Source organism: Argiope bruennichi, chromosome 4 (assembly GCF_947563725.1).
Source record: "Argiope bruennichi chromosome 4, qqArgBrue1.1, whole genome shotgun sequence".
In the NCBI taxonomy this organism is placed as follows: domain Eukaryota; kingdom Metazoa; phylum Arthropoda; class Arachnida; order Araneae; family Araneidae; genus Argiope; species Argiope bruennichi.
In genome coordinates this window covers 14,568,339-14,587,428 of record NC_079154.1, presented here as the reverse complement: position 1 = coordinate 14,587,428, position 19,090 = coordinate 14,568,339, and the positions used below count along the sequence as shown (strand labels likewise).

Below are 19,090 nucleotides of genomic sequence, written 5' to 3'. Positions count from 1 at the left end.
ACTAGGCATCATTGAGTTTTTTTTTTTTTTTTCTTTCTTTTTTTCATAACTGCAACAAGAAAGAAATTAAATAAGATCAAAATGAGAAAGTATTTACCATTTTCTCCAAATAAAAAAAAAGAGAAAATTCAATTCGAGCTGTACTATTATTAATAAAAGACAATGACGGCAATTCTCAAGTATTCAAAGAACTAAGTAAATACCAACTTTTCATTATACAGCTAGTTAGGAAAACACTTTCCCTCCAAAAAAGTAGTGATCCGAAGAAGAAATTTAGATTTTAATATACACTTTAAGTTTTTTAGTTTCTCAAATTTCGAAGTACGTGAATAAAAGAAATGAAGAGGGAAAAAATTTTGGAAATTCTGAAAAAGCCTCTTTTTTTGCATTGAATTTTGATGACGTTTTTCTCTCATTTGAGAAATTTAACATTTTGTTGAATAATAAATACACAGTGTTTAGTTTTAAAAGAGAATTATAATTTTAATTGAACGAATTTTAAACTTATACTTTAAATTTTAAAGTTCTATACGATTAATTTTTCAATGTGAAGAATAATTCAGTGAATAAAGTGTCAATTTATATGCATTTTGATCATATAAATGCCTTAAAAGGAAGCATAATTTTAAAATTCTTCTCAATGTATTTTTAAAATATAACCTAATAAAAATTACCTTAAAAAAAACATTCTCACTAACACTTGGTTCCGCCCGGGATCGAACCGGGGACCTTTTGCGTGTAAAGCAAACGTGATAACCACTACACTACGGAACCCACAAATACACGATTGAGAAATAAGAAAGGATTAAAATCCACAGTTTCAGCTCATTGGGAAGATTATCTATGTTAGTATCATATATATACTATTAGAAAGATTATTAATTTATTTTTTTGTTTCAATTTATATAATTTTCTGATGGCATTTTTTGTCAAATCATTTTTTTCTCTGTTATCTGTTATTAGAAGCTTCCAACAGAATGTGGTTCCCATTAATACATAGAAAATAATAACTACCATTCATACATTTTATTTTTATTGATGTAAAAATTTAATAATTATAACTATAAATTTCTTTCACGATTATTTCAAAATGTTTGTAGAATCTTCCGATTTAGATGCCACTTCCACAAAGAACGATGATGAAAATATTATTAAGAAATGCCATATGGCAACAGAATTCATGGTTCTTTAAATTATTTCTATTTCTATTGTTGATGAAATTTGTTATGATGTGATAGTGATAAGTTGCTGTTTGTTTATAATTTTCAAAACCGTATGTGGCTTTTCGCAGTTAATTTATGTTCTAAAAAATTTAATCTGATTTTTGTTTTTTAACAGTAGTAAGTATTTCCAATCCTACGAATTCCATTTCTCTATTAAACTTTTATTTACATAATATTTTATAAGGGTGAGTCTCTTCGTCTTATCAGTATATGATATGTTCGATTTTTCTTTTCATATTACTTTAGTTATTTAATTTTGATGATGCTTTAAAAAAATATTGTTGAGGTTTATATATATATAAATCGTGTTTTAGAAGATGTTTGTAAAAATTTACAAATGACAATAATTTAATTGGTTACGAAATCATCTAACTTGACAATCAATGAAATATTCTCTAATATTATTAAATTGTTGAAAATTATATTTTGGATATTATTTATTATATTCTGAATATATTCCATGTTATTTTTTAAATATTTTTTTTTCTATTTTTATTAATAAAATGTGTTATTTTAATATTTTTAGAAAGTATTTTACAACTTATCATTTATATTTTTTCACACTATTTAAAACTGTGAGTATATAATTTTTAAAGAAATTATTACATATTCAAAATCTCGGAAATACTGTATTTTTTTTTTTTTTTCCCTCTTAAATAATTTATTCTAGGTTTACTGTAAATGTCACTTTTGTAGAAGCTTATATATATCATTAGTTACTTTTAAACCAACTAATACATATGGAAAATACGAGGGAAAATAGCATTGTGTGTTAAACATTTTCTTATTTTCAGCAGTGATATTAAGATATGCATTGGGATCAAACAAACAAATCTCATAATCTTTTATCTCTTACATACATGTTACATATCATTAAATTTAAAAAGAAGAGCATATATTTCCACTTTTTAATGTTTTTGATTAGTAATGGACTTAAAGGTGTGTCCTCACTATTGAGGTATGATGTCAAATATTGTGGAGTACAGTCTTGCATCTCAATTGTTATGAAGAATAAGCTTTTATTAAAAATTATTGTAATTGAAAAATACAGGTTCTAATGATAATAAATAGCTGCATGTGATAATTTTGTGTATAAGCCACAACAGCAAAACTGCAGCTTTCATATGTTCAGCAGGCTCTAAGCTTATCTTTCTTTTAATCTCTTTCTCATGTTTGAATATCTGAAACAAAATATAATTGTTTGTATCCAAGCAATTATAAATAATAAGAGATAATTGTTAAGAATGTAAAGCAACATAGTAAGCATCCCATAAAAAAAAGTGTGTAAAGCTTTATGGAAAAAAAGCTTTTAGAAAAAAAAAAAAATCAATTTATTTATGTTATCATTCATGTCTCTAATTAGAAAGTTTTAAATTAAAAACTGTAGAGCTTTCTGTTAGAAGTAATACAATTTTATTGTCGAACAATGCTTGTTTCAAATAAGTATATTGAACAAATTACCTATGTAACATTGTACACCATTTCATTCTATAATACTATACTTCATCTGGTCACCTGTACAAAAACATTTTTTATCAATGGATTTTCATTGTAGAACAATCACTGTAAAATTTTTATATCATTAAAATTTGCTTGTAATTGTTTATTTTACTTTTCCTTTTTTTTAATACATATTTTTTCTTTCTTTATTGCATTGATTTTTTAAAATGTTTTCTTTAATCTTAGATCCAAAAGAATGAATTCTACTCTGTTTACCCCTGATTACAGTCATCTTACTGGACTCTTGAAACATTTAAATGATGATGAGCTGAAAGAACTCTTGAATAGTGAAGAAAAAATAAAAGCTCTTGTTAGTGACTTGAAGCAAGTAAGTAGTTTCTAAATGATTAATAATAGTTATGGTAAGTTAGTTGTTTCTAAATGATTAACAACAATTTTCATTATGTAATAGAATCTCTTTTAGTAATCAATAATTAAATGGATTTTTAGTTTCATTAAAAGATAATTGGGTTTAAGCACAAGATTTCCTTCTTCCTGTATTATTTTGAGAACAAGTTTTGAATTTTATTTAATTATTATCGTTGTAATTGTCATTGATTTAATATAAATGATGAACTTTTACTCAATTATTTATATGGCTTAGAAGTGTCTTTGCTGATTTTTAAATTATTTCAAGTAAATGCTTTCAAATAATATATAATAAATACTCAGTGAAAAGATAAATGTGACTGTATTTAATGTTATTCTTTGCGTTACATTATCATATTCTTACATTATCCCAAATGTATCATTGCTATGCTGTTATACAGTTGAAAAATTCACTATCTTATCTAAAAAAAAAAAAAAAAAAAATTGAAAAGTTGTGAGTTTTTTATGAGAAAGACCAACCTACATATATTAAAGACTGATGGGGATAGATGTGTTAAAGAAAACCTTCCTGTAAAATAGTGAATAACTGCATATTTTTAAATCCAGTGTGCTGTATTCAGTTAAGCTTAAAAAAATTGAAGAGTACAGTCAATATATAAGTGAAATGTTAAGAAATAGTTGTTGATAAGCAATAATAAAGGAATTATTCAAATGTTAGTTTTGAAGTAAATTATAGATTGCCCTGCTATAAATGTTTTACCTCTTTTCTCTTGATTTGTTTAAAATGTGGTTGATTTTATCCCATTCAAATATTATCAACCATTTGATGTTATTGAAATTCCTCAGTCCCAAATTGTTCTTATTAAGTGGCATCTGCTGTATATGTGTAAATAAATATTATATATACTTGCCATCTTTTGGTGACCAGTTACTTTCCCAGGAATATTGATATAATTAAGTTCAATTGTTTTGATATAACTTCATGTACATGATTTCATCAAATTGTCATTCTCTAAATCTGTTTTATTTTAATTGTCTTCTATTCATTGTATATTTGGACTTTTCTGGTTAAGATTAGTCCCTAAACATTATAGTACAATTAAAAACATAAATATGTGGCTTATCTGTGCTCTAAATTTCATGTTTTTATTGTTCCTGTAAATTGTACAGATATTAAATGTTATCATTCTCCTTTAGCTTTCAACAATGGAAGAAAATATTATGGCAAAATATTTGAAGAAACAATGAAAGTAGTTTGAACTTCCAACCAACAATGTAATTTGTTGTTGGAAATTAGACAAAAGTATATTTAAAAAAAAAATGCCAAAATTCAATAAAATTTTACATATTTATTAAATTAGAAAATCATTAAAAAGACAGTTTTTTTAAAAAAATTTTAAATTATATAAAATTTATTTTTGTGTGATGATGTTTTTGGGAGAGTGCCAAAATTCAACTTAATTTTTAGTTACTTAAAATTTCAGAAATGCTAATTTTTGAGAGATTTATTATCATTCTTCAAAGCATATAAGTGCTAAATTTTTATCTGTAGGACATATAATCTGACCTGTAGAGCATTAACATACAAAACTCATCTTTATTAGTAGTAGAGATATGAGTGATTATATTATCTGGATATTATAATCTTTGTATATTTTTATAGATAGAAAAGGAATTATCTTGAGAACATAAATGAAAAATTATTAAAAGTCCTATATGCATATGTTCTTATAATTTATATGAATATGTATACATATTTTCTTTAATTTTCTTGAGTCAATTTGGAATAGAAATAGTAGCTTTCCATTTTCTAAAATAATTATGTAAATATTTCTGTAAATAGAGATAAATTTGAATTTTATGCTAGACCAGAGTTCTAGTAATTTTTTGAAGAGGTATTGGAAGACTTGTGGTCAAATTCTTTGAAGTCTAATGCCTAACATTTACATTTTTTTTTGTCTTTTTAAAATTTGAAATTAAATTTAAAATATTTAAATTCATCAATATAATTCAAAAATTAGGGAGACCAAAGCTCATTACTCCTAAATATTCTATCAATGTTCATCTGTCCTCACAACCCTTATTTTTGATAGAAATTTCATTCAAAAAAGATATATTTATCTATGTGTTTTGTATGGGAAAGAATTAGGGGTATTTCCTAGTGCCAACTTCTATAATAATTTCATCATTTTATTATTATTATATGGCAACTAGAATGTGCCCAGACAATTCATGAGGTATCATCTAAAACATCATGAATGCTCTCCTACTCCCCATCCAGTTGGAAATAAATTATTACTATTTTATTGTCTTTCTCTATGAAGAAAATCTTGATCCAAATCTCTAAAAAACTGACTAAACATTATGTTGATTCTGTCAATCTTTGTTTCATATGAAAACTTTTAACTTCAAATATGTTATTAATGGTCACGTTTTCCCTACTTTTATTTTCAAGAGATGGCAAATTAATACATTGACAGAGCTCTAAGTTTCAGCAATTTTTAATATAACTTGATTAAAAATAAATAAATTGACAAAATATATCAAATAATAATAAAATAAACTTTTACTAATAAATAAAAATTTGTTTCAAAGTGGCCATCTTTTACAGTGGTGCAGAAGTGCAATTGCCTTATTGAATTTTCAGGAATGGGCTAAATGTCTTCTACCTTTAATCTATACCATTCCAACAGAAGCCATCACTTTAGAGAATCTAAACTTTTATGTCCTTTAGTGCCCTAGGCTCTAAAATGGAGTATATACTGTAATGATGGGATTGAGATTCGGCTAGTATTGTGCCCACTCTCTAGATGATATCACGTCCGGAAAATCAGCCTTGCACCACTCTTCTGTCTTTTTAGCTCTGTGAGGAGTTTTGTTGAAACTTCCACTTTGCATTGCCAAATTGTGCTTTGATCCATGGAAATACAACAGTTTCTAGAAGGCCCCAATGGTATACTTTTTTATTTATTTTTACGCCCTTGTCCACAAAAAACCAGAGATGTTTTGCCTCTTGCTCAAATTCCGCCCCAGACCATGACCGACTTTGCTGTTTTGCGATTTTCAACAATTGCTGAAGTGCTTGGGGTTTCTACAGACTAGATCCTATAGTTCTAGGATTCACCAGCTTTTGGACAGTAAAGAGCTCTTCATTAGTGCAAAGGAATCTCTTTCAGCACTGACTTGCAGCCCGTTTCAAAAGTTTTCAGCATCTTTCGAGCCTCATGAGCTTGTTTCCTTCAGTTAGAAACTGAACTTTTTAGAACTTGTAAGGCTTCAGTCCAAGCTCTGTTTTTGCCATTTGTTGCACTGGTTCAATCCCTTATTCCCAGTTCACAAGCAATCTTTCTCATGGAAATTTCATTGAATTCATTTTTTGATAATATTATGGCTTTTGAAAGTGATCACCATACATTTTCATTCACTTCTTGGACTTTGAACCATCATTGCCTAGCTCTTTGAAATGATAGATTGCATCAGGCATTGTTTGCCGAGGCACATTAAGCAAAAGAATGACTTCATACTGTTGTTTTCCTTGCTCAAATTACTCTAAAATAGCATATATGTTGCTTGGCATTGTAAAAAAGCCAAAAACAATATGCAAACTAAAAGATACATCATAAAATATGCTGTAACTAACTATTCTATAATGCAATAACTTCGTCTAAAGTTTTTTTTTTTTTTTTTTTTTGCTGTACCTTGTAACTTATAAGCATTGTTAATTACAGCACTATTAATAACTTTGTAAGCATTATTAATGAACCAAAATGCTTTATGTTTACTGTAGAACTTAAAATAGTAATTTCCTCCTCTCCCTTGTAATATGACATATTTCTTTAAAATAGGTTAACATGGCTGAGTTGATGCTACCAATATGGTGAGCAAACAACTAGTCATGTAAAAGACAGTTAGTTAAATGATAAATTGCATTGATAATTATTTAAATACTGTTTTCAATTATCATATTTGTTGTTTTTAACAAGATTGCTTATTAATTGTGTTTTAATATATTTAACTTATTACTTTTCAAATCTTGTTCTACATTTTTTTTTATTTAAAAGTTCCATTTTTTAAAGTCAATAATTCTGATAAAAACTGGAATTATTATTGCACAAATGAACAATGCCCCCCCCCTTCAATTTATGTTTTACTGCTATATGCTAAAATAGAAATTATTTATTTAGTTAAAAAGGATTCTATTAATTTTTTTATTTCAAAGTGTATAGGAAGTATGTGGTTCTGTCATAAGTTATGTTATAATTTCTGAAACAAAATTTTGCGAAATCATTTAAGGCACTTTATTATGTGGCTAGTGGTATAATATTAACAAATATAATGGATTAATCATATTTCCAACTGGTTGGGGCTGTATAGTTGAAAATCGGCTTTTTGATCATTATGCATAACCTGCGAAATGTATGGAATTTCCGTAGTTACTATGGAAATTAGGTGAAAATTACAGAGTTATGGATATATAGTGAAAAATGCAGAAAACTGGGAAAAAAATGGATACAAAAAACCCTTTTTCCCAAACACCTTATTCAGTAGTGCCTGTCATTGAAAGAATTTTTAGTGTGGTTATATAAAAAAATATGGGATTTTATTCAAGCATGAATGCAAAAACATTGAATTCCCTACTCATTACAAAAATTTATATAGTAGTTTATTATGATGTTAAACAAAACAATGATAATTTTTAAAAAAAATTGCTTGATATTTAATGAAAAAAATATTTTGAAATGTCTAATGTCTTGTTTGATCAACAAAATCATTTTATTTTTTGAAAAAAATATTTCACTTATATATTTAGTCAATAATAAAGGTATGTTAAATAATATTTGAAAATATTTGCTTTAATTAATTAAAATTCATTAGAAATATCTATTCAATAATTTGCTGATAATGCATTAAATACAATATATCTTAAATGCTAATAATGACTGTGTAACCAGTGTTGGAGGGTACAAATTCTATAGCTCTTAGATTTTTTTTTTTAAGAAATTATTCAGAATTACCTTTGAGAGGACACTATTTTTTACGTGAAATTTGAACCAGATTATGGTTATGTGAAACTTTATAATAAAATGTGTTTTCAACCATTCACTAAAAAGCTTTTATCAAAGAAAATAATATCTGAACTGTAACTGTTAACATCTAGCTAATGTATTCATTATAATGTTTTTTAGTATTTGTTTCACTTTATTATAAGGTGAAAAATTATATAAGAAGCTTATTAATTCATATTTAGTTTTTGTTTATTGGTTTGTGTTCAAATAGAAATTTACAGAATCCATTCTATCAGAATTTTTAATATCATCAGAAATTTTGATTTATATGAGAAATACCTTTTCAGTTTGTTGGTAATAATTTTACCATTATGAATTATTCTGTTATTTTATAAGCAAGAACTTCAACTTTTATATATTTTTAGTAGATTGCCTGCTGATTTAATTCTTTTGCAGTAAAATGTTTATGAAGTATTTTATTTGTAAACAATCAATAAAAAATTTATTTGAGTTACAAATATTCTTATGGAATAAAAACATACATTTGACTTAAAATTTATTAAAAAAAATTGTTATTTCAAGACCGGATAGAAAAATTTGTAATGATTATGTTACTTTTTGAATTTTATAGGTAAAGAAATATATTGCAAATTATTTGTTTCTAAATATGTTATGTCTTATGTTCTGTAATTTAATTTCAGGTCCATGATATTGAAGCAGAAAGAGAAATGCTTTATGCAAGCAATAAAAGTATATCAGAATACAACCTTTCAAAGAAACCTATTATTGAAGATCATAAGCGACAATTAGATGAAACTAGAAAAATTGCTATTGAATTAAAAGACAAACTTTTAGAAAAAAAGAAGAAAATTGGTAAGTGCTAAAATAAATTATATTTATAATATTACGTTTAAATATTTGTAAAATTAATGTTTGAAAGTGCTCTAATAATGTTTTTTTAAGTGTGCCACTCACTGTCTCATTTATTATTTAACTCATTTATTGTAATAAAAGTATTACAGCCATATGATCTTAAGTAATATTCTAATTTAAAGTCTTTTTGAAATGAAAATATATGGGAAATAATTTCTGGGTTTTGCTATTCTGTGACTGAAAACATTGTCAATGAATTATCTGAATTAATTATCTAAATTCAGGTTTAGAAAGTTACATTCTTGTTCAGTTCAACCTAGATTTTTTCAATGTTGTCTATTTAACTAAACTATAATAATTGATATTTTTCCCCAAGAGGCGATGTGGTGTTTGTTTAAAACTTAATTTCATCAAGGAACCCCTCATTTATATGGATCTGGTGCACATTATAACAATTCTCCCTCTGGTATAATTTAATTAGAATGAGAATGTGTCAACTTATTGTTTTTATAATCTCTTGTGATTTAAAATTATATTGTCAATCCTCAAATGACTTTAATATGTTTTTGAAATATATCATAAATCTAGCAAGTTAATCAACAATGCTCATGCTCATAAATTCTATATTGTTTTCAAGTATTAATAGTCAGTCTGTTTAAATAATATTCATATTTTTGTTTGATCAATCAGAAATTTCTTCTTTTTCTGTAAAGAAACAATTAACATTAAAGGAACCCTCAGTCATTAATCAGATCTTTTTTAAAATATTATCAGGAATTACTGATTGACCATTGTTTTTGCCATTCTGAAAAAAGATTTTCTGTCCTTTGAAATAAATAATTACCCACATAAATGAGAAGAGGATTGAATTGATATTTTCAATTACATCAGTTTAAAATAAGTTGATGAGTTTAAGAAAAATTAAGGGATTAATTTAATATTTGCTACCTATTTTTATATTAAAAGGCTTTTGTCTTCTAGCAAGGCACTAGATGTGAGAAATTTAAATGCTGCATATTTATATTTTCTTTACCCATGTTTCGAAAGTTTTTGTTCCAACATAATTGAAAATTTATGAATATTTTGCAGTAATACTTCTCAATATACTATCCAAATGTCAGATTTTGCTTTTCCATTTGTAGCACTTGTTAATATATCTTTGTTAAAAAAAAAATATCTTTTGGGTTCTAATTTAATAATTGATTTTCAGAGAACTTTCATTCTCACCATAATACCTTGTTGTTTTTTCTGAATTAACAATGTGTTGAGATGCTCAGATCAATGTTAAATTAGAACCCTCAGTCATTAATCAGATTAATTTTAAATAATTAGCAGAAATTTGACTTCCTTCCCTCCCCCCCCCCACTAAAAAAATTAAGCTAATTAATGGATTATATATATATATAATTGTGAAGCTAAAAAGTTTATTATTTTTGTAAGATGCTTAAAAAAAATCATTTTTTTTTTAATTTAGAAAGAAATTTTAAAAAAATATTTTTGTTTTGCTCATGAAATTAAATTAAAATGTCTGTACCTTGTGTGCATGTATACTTATCATATTTATATTCTCAACTATTTGGCATTTCACTGAAATTTTACTTTGAATATTTTTTAAGATGTTTGAAATTGGGATTTAGTTGTCCTCTACTTAGTTTATAAGACATGATGTGTCATTTTCTTAATAAATTTCATTGTCAACCGCATTTACAAATTCACGTTTTTTTTAAATCTTGTTTTCAACAGCCTCATTTATATTTGATGTCTGAATATCAGTGAAAGTAAATAGTTGATATGTTATCTTTCTTTTTAAAAACATGAGCTTTATCTTTATTTATTAAATGTTCTCTAAAAGCTTTTTTAAGATATCACAAATAAATACCATTATAAATCCATTACTCCCCATTAGCTTAAAGAATGAGAAATGTCATTAAATGAACTTTGATTACTATCACTCTTGAATTATGGCACTCATATTCCAATGTACTTGGTGGAATTTATCTTCAGTGTTAGGAAATCTTTCAATTGATTGTTATAATGTGAATAAAGAATTATGAAAAGAAACATTTAAAAAGTATTTAGTTAAAAATAAAAATTCAGGAAAAAATACTGCATGACCATATAGTATAATGAACCTGTTAACAAACTGTAAATTCATTACAAATGTTAAAATTGCAAATGCGTAAAGTCCTTGGTAATTTTCATATGCTTTTTACTATTGTACTTTTAAAGTTCTTTTTTAAATTCAAATTTACAGAAAGTTATCAAGAAAATACATCAAAAGAGACAGTTTTAGCTCTGTTGCAAACTGCAACTTTAGAAAAAGAAGAAGAAGCTGAAGTGAGTATTTCATTTCTCCTCCCCCCCCCCTTCTGCATAGTGGAGAGAATTTAAGCTTTGGAATTCTTATATTTCATGTATGTTATGAAAATATTCTTTTATAGATATTTGTAACTTGTTAAATACCTAATTTTACATCTTTCTAAAAATAAAACACTTTGGAAATTCATATTCTACTGTGAAGGTTTACAAGTCTGTTCACATTTCTATTTCAACAGTAATGTTTAGAAGTATAATGATTTTATAGTGATTAATTTGTATAGTCATTTTAAGAATAACATTTAATAGATTTTATCATTTTAAAAAAAGCCAATACACCATACCACTATATAGTTGATTATTGAAGTTTATAGTTTAAATTAATGAGTATTTTTTAATTTTTCTTTTTTTGTATTTGTATGATAAAAAAATCAAATTATCAATGAATCTTTGCTGTGCTTATAAATTGTTTAAGACCCTACTATTCTAATTCAAAATCTAGATAGTTCTTATTTGCTTCATTCTTCAAAAGCAAGAATAAATTATTATTCACAAAATCCAAAATCACTTTAGATTAAATAAATGCCTTTTAGACAAATCTTTTTGTCTATATGTCTACATTATTTAAAATGTGAAGTTTTTTTTTTTTTTTTTTATTCAATAAAGAGATTAAAAATTAAATAATGAGATTGGTATTTGGTTTAATATAAATGTGTAATTGTATCAGTGCTTTTACTTCTAAATTTAGTTGTGTTGCAAAGATTTTTTATTATGTATATTTATTGGCTTATTAATTGTGTAGAAGTTGCTTGGTATGGGATATACAGATGGTTTGATGTTGAAAACTTCTGTGAACTTCTCAAAGCAAATCAGGTTCACATGTTCTATATTTGTAGAATTGGAAATGTTTGATTGTGGTAAATTGTTTTGTAGAACAGTTTTATTTGAATACTTAAAAGTGATGTATAATTCTAATTTAAATTGTGGGAGGAGATTTTTAAAAGGCCGAAATTTTCTGCCTGAATGGAAAAAACAAAAATTTTGGAGGAAACATTTCTTAGTTCATGGATGAATAAGAGATTTATAATGCTGCATGCATGTTGAAAGCATCATTATGCAGGAACATTTTAAGATATTTCTGCATGATGATGCTTCTGATAATTTTAATCATGACATTTAGATAATGATATATAGGATTTAATGGTCTTTAACTTTGAAAAATATGATTGTTAAGCCTATTTTGCTTTCATTAATTTTAGTTTGATCCCTTCAAAACATTATTATATGTCCTTTATCCTTCCTAGAAAGGGTTTTTTTCATGTATCTCTTCAGTTAAATCTTTCAAAATGTTCATAATCCATTTGCTGATGATGTTTGAGCATATACTTGATACATGATCATGCTCAGACATACATTTTGTAAGTTGTGTGTGTTTTACACATTCTTTTGTACTGTATATCCACATGTTTTTTTTTCTTCTGTTCTTTACATATTATGTCTTAATATATCCTATCTCTTAACCATTGTCCTGCATTGGTATTATGCAATCATAAGTTTTGTATTTATGACAAATTTGTACATTTTTGTAGAAATACCATGCATAATTGATTTACTATCTTCGTGATAAAGTAGTTCATTAAAATATAGATATATGATCTTTTCCAATATGCCTTATTATCATAGTAAAGATTCAGTAGAAAAACTTTTCTAGCTTTGATGCTTTTAGTGAATTACACATCTATATATAGAAAATAATGAGGAAGTACCGATTAGTTGCCTGCTCCCAATTACTGATCCTATTTCACATATTTTTGTTTTGAAAGAAAGCCTATGACTTCTAGATGTCTCCAAGAATCTCTTAATTTTCTCTGATCTCTATTTTTGAGAATAATCATAATAATTCTCACAATTGCATTCTCTATTGAGAAATTTTGTTCCAGTATTCACTCGTCAAAAGCATTGAATTAATTTTTATAATTTCAATTTCATATGAAGGCTCATAACCTTTAGACATGTTATCAAGGGTTACTTGAGATTCATCCACAGTTTTTGAGAGAAATAGGAAAAACACCGTCTCACAGATCATTCTATTTTGGGAAATCATGTGACAGTGTTAACTATCAAAGCAGCTGAATTTGATAATTTTTATTTCATATACAAATTTACGATCTCTAGGAATGTCATCAAGGGTCGCTCCCTATCTTCACTCTCCATTTTTGAGAAAAATTCTAAAAATTTTGTCTGGCATTACATTTTCTAAAGTGAAATCTTGTGATATTGCTCGCCAACCAAAACTGCTGTGTCAGTTTCAATAATCTTAATTTCATGTGGAATTATGCCTCCTTCCTGGATATATTATCTATTCTCTACCTCTCCCCCATTTTAAACTCATTGCATGATAAAATTTTGAAAGAGTATTCAGCTTGAACAAGTGAGCCAATTTTATCTATTTCATCTCCAATTTGACACTTTTAACATTTTAAAATATAGTTAATTATTCAAAATATTGTATCATTATGTATGCATACTTAAAAATAATTATAATTGCTTATAATTTATTTTTCTATTTATATTTTAATTTTAATATAAGATGTAGTTCAACTAAGTTCATCAACATGATTAAATTATCATTATTAATAATAGTACTAATAATGATTAAATACGATAGTCATGAGAAAATTTTTTGTGTAATACATCATATTAAAACAATATGCATGCTATTTCATATTATGACTGCCTAATAATGATAGAGTATTCAGATTGATCAGCTGCATTTATAAATTAGTGAAATCTATTGGCAACAAAAATCGGTGAAACTGTTGGGGTTACATACTCTTGCCAAATGCTAAGGTTTGGTCCTTTCTCAGTCTAAGTTTTACTTTGCATTATTTCTCAAATATGAAGTTGGAAGACACTGAGTGTCATTTTTAGGGATTATAAACTTTCATATGAAATTTTAAAAAATGGCTTATCCATACATTAGATACATTATTTCATGTTTGTGACTGGAAACATTGTTGTTTCTTTTTTTACAGAAAATATATAAATAAATAGTATTTTTGAGATTTTTTTAATGGATTTTTAAAAGCTAAGGATCGTTGATGGTATATCTATGTTTTTGACTTTCATATGCATTAAAACATCGCAAAATCAGGATAGTGAATGAGGCATTAGACCCGAGTTTTTTGGTTTTGCCAATTATTCTAAATATAAAAATTTGGAACAAGCAGCTGGGCCTATAACCTGCTGGTTGCCAAGCAACTGGAAAGTATAACCTTGTATTTCTATAAAACTTTTTATTGAAAAGTTTCTTTAATGCTGAAATTTTTTCTGCTTTCTGTATTTGATTATTATATTATATTTCTCTTTTAGGCTGCTGTCAGAGCATTTTTAGATAATGAATTATCTGTTGATGATTTCCTTTTAAAATATTTGGAAGTTCGTAAAATGGCCCACCTTCGAAGGACCAAAGCTGAAAAGATGGCTAATTTACTTCAAGAGAATGGAAGCAGAATTCCAACACCTCCAGTTCGATCGCAGAAACTTAGAAAACCACCACCCCCTCCTATAACTAATACAGGGATGCCATTTGTTCTTCCTTATCCAAATCCAGCTGCACAGAATAACATGCTGCCACCCATAAGACCACAACCAGCTGTATATAATAATGTTCCTCCAGTTCCTTACCCTTCTCCAGGGGCAGCTTATTTTCCTAATCAAATGCGGCCTCCTGTTCAACCTTATGGTTATAATCCATATCCTGGTTACCAGTATCCTCAACCTGCCAGGTTTGGTCATTATAAATAGACATGTGAATCCATGGAGTCAGTCAGTTATAAATTTTGCTTTAAATGCTCATATATTATGTGTAATATATATTTTTTTAATTAAAAGTTTTTGAGGATTTGGCTTTAATTCCATGTATCCCCTTTTCCTGTTTTATGATTTTACTTTATAAGATGGTGGTGCTGAAAACTTTAAAATGGTTAGCTGTGAATTACTTAATCTTTAAAAAATATTATTTTCCGAAATGGGTATTGCATTCCAATTCTCAGTGTAAAGTTTATTAGTATTACATACACATTTATGTAAAATGCAATCAAAAGTGTCATATAATCACCTCTGTATATTAGTATGTATGAAAGTGCTCTTAGATAAATATTTTGACTTTTGTATAAAGATAATCAAAAAATTTCTAAAGTGCTATTAATAATTAAAAAAAAGTATTTATTATAACTATTTCTGAGTGAATTATTTCATGAATTTGTGATAGTCAAAAGAGTGAGAAATATTTATCTATCCAAATGCATTTCCAAAAAAAATGTGCCATGTGTTGCTTTCATGTTTTATTTTTTGCAGAATTTTATGATAAAATATCTGTATAGATATTTATATATATTTTTTGTACATATAATTAATTACTGCCAAGATGTATTGTAAAAACATTTTGTGTATAATTGATTTCATTATAAGCACTGCAAATTATGTATGTTACAATTAAATCTATTATGATTTATTAAAATGAAAAATATGTAGCATTTAACAAAAGAAAAAAAATTGTGAACATAATATTCACATGTTTATGCATTCATATCTAAGTCAGAAATTATTTTTTACATTTTTTAGTGTAGTTTTAGAGGTTATGGGTGAACTACTGAAGTATCAAATATCATTTTTCTAGCAATATTTTCACTATATAGCTCCTGATTTATCATGTTATAAAGCAGTGTAAACTTTTAAACTTGAACCATGCTTTTAAGTGCATGTATTGTACATGCAGTATTCTTCTTATGCTTACAATGTAGTTCGTAGTAATTTTTCTATTATGAGATGATTTTGAGAAACAATCGTTTCTACTGTTGAATGTTCTATTGGTAAATCATGTTCTCTCAATGTTATATATCTCTTTAATGGTGTTACATCAGAGTTCCTCATAGAGTATATGTGGTTAACAAAATTTTTTGATTGATGTAAGGCTTCTATTTTGAAATGTATACTTTTTTGTAATTTAAATGAAAGTTTAGTATTAGATACACATTTATGAGTATTTATACACTTCAATGTACAATATATTATGCAACATTTTTAGCATACTAAGTATGTATTAATTCTGAGGAAGTATGTTATACCTCTGTGCCTTACTGTAACAATTTTTTTTTTTTTTTTTTTTTTACTTTCGGATTAATAAAGAACTGGTTCTTACTTTACCATTCCTTTTCTTAAATCAGCAAAACATTTAAAATTAATATTTTTATAAATGATACAGGGAACTCTTACCTTAATTAATCTGTAATTGTATAATTACTGATGTCTAGAGAACTCATTATCCACATATCAAATAGTAAATATTTGATAAATAGTAATATTTGATAATCCATCAATTGCTTTTTTTAATAAAACTTTATTAATGTAGATTTGTGTTATAATGCCAAATAAAACAAAAATCTTATTAAAAGTTGTGAACACTGAACTCTTATCTCATTTATTTCTCTCCAAGGAAAAGCCAAAGAATTGCATATTAATTATCTATCTATAACTTTTAATTAAACCTCTGTGTATTATAACTTTTAATAGATTTCTAATTTCACATATTATTGAAATTATGTATTTAGGGTGAAAAATTTTATTCCATCCTCTTTATGTATTTCAAAAGCATACATTTTTTATTTCAAATTTAGTCAGTTAGAGGAAACAGATACAGAATTAATATTTTAAGATATTTTTTTTTGGGGGGGGGGGGCTATTAATGTATTAAATTAAAAAATTTTGTTTTTTCAAAATGGAAATACAATATAATTGATCGAAATAAATAATGTTGTTATCTTGTTAAAATATTAAATAATTTGTATAATTCAATTTGATATAAAAATGTTTTTTCTATTCTTTCTAGGTTACCTTTTTCTTATAAATGGTAAAATCCTATAACGCTTTATTAATTCACTATATGAATAACATTATGTATTTAGGGTGAAAAATTTTATTCCATCCTCTTTATGTATTTCAAAAGCATACATTTTTTATTTCAAATTTAGTCAGTTAGAGGAAACAGATACAGAATTAATATTTTAAGATATTTTTTTGGGGGGGGGGGCTATTAATGTATTAAATCAAAAAATTTTGTTTTTTCAAAATGGAAATACAATATAATTGATCGAAATAAATAATGTTGTTATCTTGTTAAAATATTAAATAATTTGTATAATTCAATTTGATATAAAAATGTTTTTTCTATTCTTTCTAGGTTACCTTTTTCTTATAAATGGTAAAATCCTATAACGCTTTATTAATTCACTATATGAATAACATTATGTATTTAGGGTGAAAAATTTTATTCCATCCTCTTTATGTATTTCAAAAGCATACATTTTTTATTTCAAATTTAGTCAGTTAGAGGAAACAGATACAGAATTAATATTTTAAGATATTTTTTTTGGGGGGGGGGGCTATTAATGTATTAAATCAAAAAATTTTGTTTTTTCAAAATGGAAATACAATATAATTGATCGAAATAAATAATGTTGTTATCTTGTTAAAATATTAAATAATTTGTATAATTCAATTTGATATAAAAATGTTTTTTCTATTCTTTCTAGGTTACCTTTTTCTTATAAATGGTAAAATCCTATAACGCTTTATTAATTCACTATATGAATAACATTTAATTGTTGTACATAGGAAATTATTTTATAATTATTAACTGAAATCATATGGGCAGGAAAGATGGTATTTTATGTAATACATTATTTTTTATTGTAAGAATTTCATATATTTGTTAACAAAATGCACTTTTTTATTTAAGATATACACTTTTTTTAAAGATATTTCTCATTTAAATTGAATGGTGAATATCTTCTTTGCCTTTTTTTTTATGCTTATAAATATTTTTCTTTAATTTCAACAATCTAGATTGAATATATATATATATGCCCTATAGACAACTTTTGTCTTACATATTATGTTCAATGAATATTCTGTGCCCAAATCAAATTTTACTGGCAGTTATTAGTGCAAAGTAAGATTCTTGCAATGTTAGTATTTGTGAAAGATAAATTAATTCAAAACTATGAAAGAGGCATAGCAAGGGCACTAAAATTATGCCTCAATATAAAATTATGATACGTAAAACAATATTATTATCTATCTCTTCAATTTATTCATAGATTTCTGATGATATCGTAAATAAGTAGTTTTTTATAAACAGTCTTTGGTTATATAAAGTAAATCAATCAGAAGTAAATTTTGTTTGTTAAATATCAAAATTAAAAATTCCTGGTTGCTATTAATAGTAGCTAATTACATTTTAATGTTTTTCAGTTCTAAAGATATATTCAGAATTATCAATGTATATTTTGCTCTTTATAAACAATTGTGTTTGTGTGGACCTAAGTATTAAAAGAAAATAATCCAAGAAGATTATTCTCACACAGTAGTCTTTTTTTTTTTTTTGCATGAAATACAGTTTATCTTTCATTCTCATCTATGTGCTCATGAATATTTATTTATTCTCATTTTCATTTTCTCCTTTCATTATATTATTATTTTCTCACTTTTGCAACCTCCTTTCTGATAAAAATTATGAGGTGGTGTTGCAATAATTTATCATTATGGTGTGTAATATTAATTTGTATAAAATCACATGGGAAAATCCTTTTAGTAAATATAACTTGATTTTGCAGAAACTCTTTTATAAATATATATAATGTAAAAACATATTTTTAAGCAGTTTCGTGGTCGAAGAGAGAAGACTTTTGAATTTTTAAAAACTTCACTTTATTCCATTGTCAGGAGGCATAATTTTTGTACAAGCTAGAGATGACGAAACTGACGTCCATTCACAAGAGC

The 19,090-nt window shown here is 25.9% G+C and overlaps 1 protein-coding gene and 1 non-coding gene across 3 annotated transcripts; one reads left to right on the top strand and one right to left on the bottom strand.

Moving 5' to 3' along the window:
* Positions 1-701: 701 nt before the first annotated feature.
* On the bottom strand, positions 702-774 carry Trnav-uac (transfer RNA valine (anticodon UAC)). The gene has a single exon. It is a non-coding gene; the product is annotated as a tRNA-Val (tRNA).
* A 422-nt stretch (positions 775-1,196) lies between these two features.
* LOC129966924 (vacuolar protein sorting-associated protein 37B-like) lies at positions 1,197-16,451 on the top strand. Of its 2 annotated transcripts, none has more exons than XM_056081540.1 (5): positions 1,197-1,340; positions 2,910-3,051; positions 8,761-8,932; positions 11,187-11,269; positions 14,621-16,451. In XM_056081540.1, exons 2-5 carry the CDS (start codon positions 2,920-2,922, stop codon positions 15,053-15,055), a joined length of 822 nt encoding a protein of 273 aa, XP_055937515.1. In that variant the 5' UTR covers positions 1,197-1,340; positions 2,910-2,919; the 3' UTR covers positions 15,056-16,451. The 2 variants fall into 2 exon arrangements, with proteins under 2 accessions (XP_055937515.1, XP_055937516.1); XM_056081541.1 differs by having other exon boundaries at positions 1,201-1,408.
* The last annotated feature ends 2,639 nt before the right edge of the window (positions 16,452-19,090 follow it).

What these genes read in the sequence shown, in the direction of transcription:
- LOC129966924 (XM_056081540.1), top strand. Translation starts at nt 2,920, where the DNA reads ATGAATTCTACTCTGTTTACCCCTGATTACAGTCATCTTACTGGACTC. An exon ending in TTGTTAGTGACTTGAAGCAA is followed by an intron (nt 3,052 to 8,760) that starts GTAAGTAGTTTC and finishes ATTTAATTTCAG; the next exon opens with GTCCATGATATTGAAGCAGA. An exon ending in AGAAAAAAAGAAGAAAATTG is followed by an intron (nt 8,933 to 11,186) that starts GTAAGTGCTAAA and finishes TCAAATTTACAG; the next exon opens with AAAGTTATCAAGAAAATACA.